Source organism: Cicer arietinum, chromosome 5 (assembly GCF_000331145.2).
Source record: "Cicer arietinum cultivar CDC Frontier isolate Library 1 chromosome 5, Cicar.CDCFrontier_v2.0, whole genome shotgun sequence".
NCBI classification, from domain to species: Eukaryota; Viridiplantae; Streptophyta; class Magnoliopsida; order Fabales; family Fabaceae; genus Cicer; species Cicer arietinum.
In genome coordinates this window covers 17,402,079-17,409,998 of record NC_021164.2, presented here as the reverse complement: position 1 = coordinate 17,409,998, position 7,920 = coordinate 17,402,079, and the positions used below count along the sequence as shown (strand labels likewise).

The window sequence follows — 7,920 nt, the reverse complement described above, 5'->3', positions numbered from 1 at the left end:
TGGTGGTGCTCTACAGCCTGAAATGATTCAACAAATGGTACTTTCTGCTCTTTCAGCCTTGGGAATTTAGGGTAAGTCTTCTAATGTTTACAATCCATGGTTTCTTGATTCTGGTGCATCCAGTCACATGACGGGTTCTTCTAAATGCTTGCACAATTTACATTCCTATCATGGTAATAAGAAAATTCAAATTGCTGATGGTAATACTATTTCTATCACTAATGTTGGTGATATCAACTCTGATTTTCGGGATGTGCTCGTATCACCTGGACTTGCTTCCAATTTATTGTCTGTTGGACAATTGGTGGACAACAATTGTAATGTTAATTTTTCTCGTGATGGTTGTCTTGTGCAGAAGCAGGTGTCTGGGAAGGTGATCGCGAAGGGGCCTAAAGTGGGACGATTGTTTCCACTTCAATTTATTTCGAATCATTTATCTCTTGCTTGTAATAATGTTTTGAATTCTTATGATGATTGGCATAGAAAATTGGGTCATCCAAACTCTGTTGTTTTGTCTCATTTAGTTAAAACTGGTTTGTTGGGAAATAAAAATGTTGTTTCTAATGCCTCTATGCCATGTTTTGTTTGCAAATTGGCTAAAAGTAAAACACTTCCTTTTCCGTCTAGTGCTCATCGTGCTTCCACTTGTTTTGAGATGATTCATAGTGATGTATGGAGAATGTCTCTTGTAACTTCTCATGCTCATTATAAGTATTTTGTTACATTTATTGATGATTACAGTCGTTTTACTTGGATATATTTTCTTCGGTCCAAATCTGAAGTGTTTTCTATGTTTAAGAAATTTCTAACATATGTTGAAACACAATTTCAAGAAAGTGTTAAAAATTTTCGCTCTGACTCTGGTGGTGAGTATATGTCTCATGAGTTTCAGAAGTATCTTCAGCAAAAAGGTATCTTGTCTCAACGATCCTGTCCAAATACCCCCCAAGAAAATGGAATGGCAGAACGTAAGAATCGTCATTTGCTTGATGTAACGCGCACCTTACTTCTTCAAGCTTCTGTACCATCTCGATATTGAGTGGAAGCTCTTTCCACAGCTGTCTTCCTGATCAATCGTCTTCCTTCTACAGTTATTGATCTTGACTCCCCTTTTTTTTCGTCTTTTTAAAATTCAACCTGATTATAGTGATTTACATACTTTTGGATGTGTGTGTTTTGTTCACCTACCTCCATTTGAAAGACATAAACTTGGAGCGCAATCTGCTCAATGCGCATTTATGGGGTATAGTAACTCTCATAAGGGTTTTGTGTGTTATGATGTTTCTAACCAGCGCTTTCGCATTTCTAGGAATGTGACATTTTTTTATAATCAATTTATGTTTCACTGTGTTTCTCCTACCATGAATGATATTGCTACTCTTCCCAACTTTTCTATTATGCCTCAATCTATAGAACATTTTAAACCAGGAAATGTGTATGTTAGAAAACACAAACAACAGGTTATAACCCCCCTTCTCGACCCTGATCCGCCACTTGATCCTGTAACGGTTGCACCACGACGTTCTGGTAGAGCGTCTCGTGCACCAAATAGATATTGACCAGACAGGTATAATTCCTCACATACCTCTTTGTCTGCATCTCTTTCTAGCATATCTATTCCTACTTGTTACTCACAGGCTGTTAAAGATGTGTGCTGGATAATAGCAATGAATGAGGAACTTCAGGCTCTTCAAGAGAATTTCACATGGGACATTGTCACTTGTCCTCCTCATATCAAACCCATAGGCTGCAAATGGGTGTATTCTATTAAATTAAATTCTGATGGGTCCCTGAATCGGTACAAAGCTCGATTGGTTGCTTTAGGAAACAAACAGAAATATGGAATTGATTATGATGAGACATTTGCACCAGTAGCCAAAATGACAATTGTTCGCACTGTACTCTCTATAGATGCTTCTAATGGGTGGACTCTTTATCAAATGGATGTGAAGAATGCATTTCTTCACGGTGATCTCACTGAAGATATTTATATGACTCCTCCTCAAGGTCTATTTTCTTCATCTCATGGTGTGTGCAAGCTCAAAGGCTTGATTGGTTGCTTTAAGAAACAAACAGGAATATGGAATTAATTATGATGAGACATTTGCACTGGTAGCCAAAATGACAATTGTCCGCACTGTACTCTCTATAGCTGCTTCTAATGGGTGGACTCTTCATCAAATGGACGTGAAGGATGCATTTCTTCACGGTGATATCACTGAAGATATTTATATGACTCCTCCTCAAGGTCTATTTTCTTCATCTCATGGTGTGTGCAAGCTCAAACGCTCTTTATATGGTTTGAAACAAGCACCTCGAGCATGGTATGAGAAATTTCGTTCCACTCTACTTGGTTTCTCTTTCACTCAAAGTCAGCATGACTCCTCTTTATTTATTAAGCGCACATCTACCGGCATTGTTCTACTCCTCCTTTATGTTGATGATATGGTCATTACTGGATCTGATCAGACATCCATCCAGGAACTTAAACATCAATTGCAAACTGCATTTCATATGAAAGATCTTGGTAACTTGCAGTATTTCCTTGGCCTTGAGGTCCATTCTACCCCGAAGGGTATATTTCTTCATCAACATAAGTATGCGACAGACCTTATTTCTATGGCAGACCTCCAATCAGCTAATCCGGTAGATACGCCTCTTGAGGTTAACGTGAAATATCACCGAGATGAGGGTGATTTATTGCCAGATCCTTTATTGTATTGACAACTTGTGGGTAGTCTTAATTATTTGACAATTACCCGACCTGGCATATCATTTGCTGTTCAACAAGTAAGTCAGTTCATGCACTCTCCTCGCCACCTTCACTTGGCCGCAGTCCGTCGCATAATTCGCTATTTGCTAGGTAGCTCTCAACGAGGTCTCTTCTTTCCCATGGGCACAGTTCCCAAATTGATTGCCTATAGTGATGCTGATTGGGCTGGGTGTCCCGATACTCGGCGATCTGTCACCGGTTGGTGCATGTTTCTCGGTTCTTCACTGATATCATGGAAAAGTAAGAAACAAACACGAGTCTCTAAATCATCTACTAAATCAGAGTATCGTGCTATGTCTACTGCTTGTTCTGAGATAATTTGGTTTCGTGGTCTTTTGGCTGAACTTGGATTCCCTCAAACAGAGCTGACGTCTCTCTATGCTGACAATACACGTGCTATTCAAATTGTTGCAAATCCTGTTTTTCATGAGCGCACCAAACATATTGAAGTAGATTGTCACTCCATCCGTGAGGCCTATGATAATCAGATTATATCCATCCCTCACATCAATACTCAGTTTCAAGTTGCAGACATTCTTACCAAAGCTGTTCCTCGCCCGCACCATCAGTTTCTAGTTAGCAAATTGATGCTCCTTGACCAGCCGCATCAATTTGAGGGGGGATGTGAATCAGGAAATAATGTTAATTTGTAATTATATTTATCAAATTTCCAAAAATAAGTTAGACAAATCAGAATCTGATTTGATCTCCTTAATTTGTAATTATGAGATGTAAATGTAGTAACGATTATATATACGGAGAAATATCAAAGCAAGAGGGACATCAAACCCTAATTTGTGACATATAACCCTTGTGTTGCAGGACTTTATGGACCCCACCATGTGCTACCTCCCAAATGGTTATCCATCTACAGCCTATTATTATGGTGGTTATGATGGGATTGGTAAAAATTGGGATGATTATTCTAGATATTTGAATCCGGAGGCAGTTGATATGACTTTTGGAGTTTATGGGGATAATGGGTCTCTTCTCTATCATCATGGATATGGATATGCACCCTATGGCCCCTACTCTCCAGCTGGATCTCCAGTTCCAACCATGGGAAATGATGGTCAGATGTATGCGCCACAACATTATCAGTATCCTCCCTATTTTCAACCCTTGACTCCAACCAGTGGGCCATCCACACCTACACCTGCTGTCCATCCTCAGGGTGATGTTTCCACATCTGTAGCTGCTGATTAAAAGCCACTCTCTGTGGAAGCAGCTAATGGAAATTCTAATGCTGTCTCAAATGGTGTGAGTGCTAAAAGTCGCACTCCTACTTCTGGTTATCAGGATCCCCAATTTGGTTTTGATGGAGTACGGTCGCCCATCCCATGGCTAGATGCCCCAATTTTTTCAGATGGTTTTGATGGTTAACGTTTTGGGCTTCCTTTTATACTTTCTTGGTGCACGATTGTTCTCTCTCCAACGATTCTAGATTTGTCCTTACTTTCCAATTTTGATCAACGAAAATATGTGTCCTTGTTCAAACAACCATTATCTCTTTCGTTTTGGAAGCATTTTCTTACTTTGTTGATCGATCATGGCTTCGTTTCGTTAGAGTTGCGCCACTTCTTCTTCGGTGTTTGTCATGCAATTTAGTTCTTACTAATAGATTATAAGAGTGGCTTCTATTCCCACCGACGATCATTCTGGTGGTGTCCCTTTTTCCACATATGAATTATATTAGTGATAACTTCTTCCGTTGGTGGTTATTCTAATGGTGTCTTTTATTTTCATGGCTTAATTTATCTTGGCAATTTGTCCCGGATGCACTCCCTTGTCTTTCTCTCCTTGAAGCACATCTCTCTCTCCTTGAAGCAGGTTCAAGTTTAAATATTTTGAGTCTCCATTATTATTGGTTTGAAGCTTTTAAATGCAGTTTTTTTAGAAGAACGGAGCTTACTTTGTTCAATTGCCTACCATGAATTTTTCTCAGGCTGATGATCAATCAGGCTATCTGACTAGGCTATATTTATAGCAATTCTCTCCGACTTCACATGCATCTCTGAGTTGTCTCTCCATCTTTTTTATTATTTTGTGGAGCAAAACATTGTTTTCTTGTAGCAAGCTAAAGCTTAGTAAGCTTTAACTTGAGGAGGGTGTTAGAATATTAGAAAATATCTTATAATATCTATTATATTATATTAGAGTATCTTGAGTTATTTCCTAGGATCAATTTATAATTATAGAGATATCTTATAATATCTCTTATTATTATTATGATTTAGTCCTGATTTAGGATTGAGTCTATGTTTCCCTATAAATAGAGATTAGTATTGAGTCTTTTGTAATCAAGTTAGCATAAAACTATTATCAACAACATTCAAACCCTTATTATTTTCTCTCCTCCTTTTCTCTAAAATCCCACAACTTCAACAGGTATCAAATGCATTCTTGATATTATTCACTTAGTTTCAAATTCATCCCCAATATTATCAACTTAAAGTCATTCTATTCCCCAAATACCAACTGAGGGACGGATTTGATTAAAACGTAGCAATTTCAGGGATCATTTTGGAATCTCGTTAATGTGTAAGTACTAGATTGATGTTGTTGTACAATTTCAAGGACCAATTTGGGTATTTACTCAAAATCTAGTGCTCTTATTACCTCCCAGCAGTTTCTAAAACTTATTCAAACTCAATCCTCCTCAACCATTAAAGTTGTCCAAAGTGGAGCTTGCTCTCCTAGCTCATGCATCCATTTCTTTAACCTACTGGGATCACGGTTTTGAACAAGCTATCTAACTTTTTAACAAACTGCCTACAGCAGCCTTAACAACACAACTCACCTCCTCACCCCCATTTCCAATCTTTCCTGATTATAAATCCATTAGACTTTTGGTAGTGCTTGCTACCCTCTTTTAAGACCCTACAACCAACACAATTAAATTTAGATCCATTGAGTGTGTTTATCTTGGTCATTCCCCTTGTCATAAAGGTCACAAGTTCCATTCACCCCAAGGCCGCATCTAACTCACAAATGGAGCATCCAATAAATTGATATTATTAATGCTTTCCTAAATGGCATCTTATAGGATAAAGTTTATATGGTGCAGCCACCCGATTTTGTGAGCAATGATAAATCTTTGGTCTGCAAACTAAAGTATACAAGTCCCTATATGGTTTGAAACAATCCCCGAAGGCTTGGTAAAAAATGCCTCACGGAAGCCCTCGTTCACTTTGGTTTTGCTGCAAGTAAATGCCACCCCTCTCTTATCACCTACAACAGAAATAATACATGCCTATATGTTATGATTTATGTGGATCACATTCTCATAATTGGATACTTTCTTGACATGGAAGTAAAACCAATGAAGAATGGTTGTCTTTTTCTAAGCCAAACCAAACATGTCAGAGACGTTCTTCATAAAGCAAATATGCATGAAGCTGGCATCTCCCATGATCAGCAACTTCAAAAACAAGTCTTAGATTCCAAGTGGTACCCTTCCAAACCTTCACCATTATTGTTCTATTATCGTATTTATTTTCTTTTGAACTAGGGTTTTTGTTTTGGTAGGAACCCATGAATTGAATTCCAAAGAATTAAAGGAAAAACACTATTATTTAGAAAAATATAAGAAATAATAGGAGAAAATCTCTCCTCCAAGGGTTTCCCCTTCTCAATAGTTCTAACTACCTTATTATTACACAATAGTTCTAACCAAGGTTTTCACAAACAGTATGCAAGCGAGAAACGGTTGCAAAAAAAAGGTATAGGGAGCAGCCGTTACCGTTATTTTCTGTTTTAACAAAGGGGAGAAAAATCACGAAAAACGCCTCCGACACCCGACAAAATGCCGTTTATCAAAAACAAATCCGAGAATCCCGTTTTTTCCATCTCATATGGGTAAAATAACACAATTTCAGAAAAGATCTAAACACTACCTTACCTTTATTATACAATATATTATATGATACTTACAAATGATTTTAACAAGGTTTGTGCAATGTTGTGATTAATTCACACTACGACGATTGCGGCCGAAACTGCAGAATCCTTAATGTGGCTGCTATTTAAAACCTTGGTTCTAACTAACTTCTAGTAACTAATTCTACATATCAAAGTCCTAACACTGTTTTAACTCAAAACATGTAAAGAATTAAGAAAGAAAATAGGACATAAGTAACATACCCATCTCTAAAAGGCCACCCTGCAAGGTTTGCAGCTTCACGAAGAGCCAACCTCCAACTTTGCAATTCCTTTTCGTTATCCATCATTTTCTCTTCATGCATAGCCAATTGTCGTCCATAACTCCCCGTCTGCTGTCGAACCTCCGACGGATCGACCTTGTAAAACACCGGTAACACCACTAGCTCCTTTCCTTTGTAACAGGCAATAATTTTGACAAGTTCTTGAAGACACCATTTTGAGGATGCATAGGTTTTGGAGAAAACAATAATAGCAGTCCTAGATTGTTCAATTGCTTTGAAAATGGTGGGTGAAATTTGTTCACCTCTCTTAATCATTTCATCATCCATGAAAGTGTTGATTCCTCTTTGGTTCAAAGCATGGTAGAGATTTCCAGTGAAACCATAGCGAGTATCTTTTCCTCTAAAACTGAGGAAAACATCGTAAGTAGAATTAGAAAATCCCTTGGAAAAAGGAATTAGCACTCGTTGTTGTTCCATTTCCAAACAACGTTGTAGATTCACTAAGGTAATTATTAATTGTGAATGTTAGAACACAAACCTTAAACTTTGCAAGAGAGTGGTTCATGTTTATAAACGTTGAGAGTTTAGTATGAAGGCAGTGAAATTTCACAGAATTTTCGAGGAAGGAATTATGAGTATTCGATTGACAAAGTGCTAAATCCGCGTAGATAAATCAATATTCATAGTAACTGTGTGCCTTCTTTTTTGGGAATGGAAGCATTAATGGCGGACGTGTCAAACAATCCACTAATTAAATTTAGGAGCTAAACCACCATTTTGGTGTTAATGGTGATTTAAATATCTGATTCACTTAAAAACTCAAATTTATCATTTATATTAATTAATATAAACTTCAGTACACAAACACCAAAACGACATTAAATTAAAAAACAGACATCATTTTTATAATCTATTTTGTTTCTTGTCTTTATCTTTTACTAAATCTAACTATAAGTGTGGTCTTGTTTTAGTTTTAAATGTGCT

At 37.4% G+C, this 7,920-nt stretch overlaps 1 protein-coding gene across 2 annotated transcripts in view; it reads right to left on the bottom strand.

The window, feature by feature from the left end:
- Window positions 1–7,705, bottom strand: part of LOC101499568 (disease resistance protein Roq1-like) — a 17,954-nt gene extending 10,249 nt beyond the window's left edge. Inside the window, exons 1-2 of one of the 2 annotated variants that reach the window (XM_012711865.3) lie at window positions 7,475–7,704; window positions 6,917–7,342 (exon numbers count right to left, since the gene is read on the bottom strand). In XM_012711865.3, the coding sequence (XP_012567319.1) occupies window positions 6,917–7,263 (347 nt within the window). In that variant the 5' untranslated portion in view covers window positions 7,264–7,342; window positions 7,475–7,704. Of the gene's footprint in view, window positions 1–6,916 lie in introns of both variants that reach the window. The other variant, XM_004515509.4, reaches the window with a different exon arrangement.
- Between the last annotated feature and the right edge of the window lie 215 nt (window positions 7,706–7,920).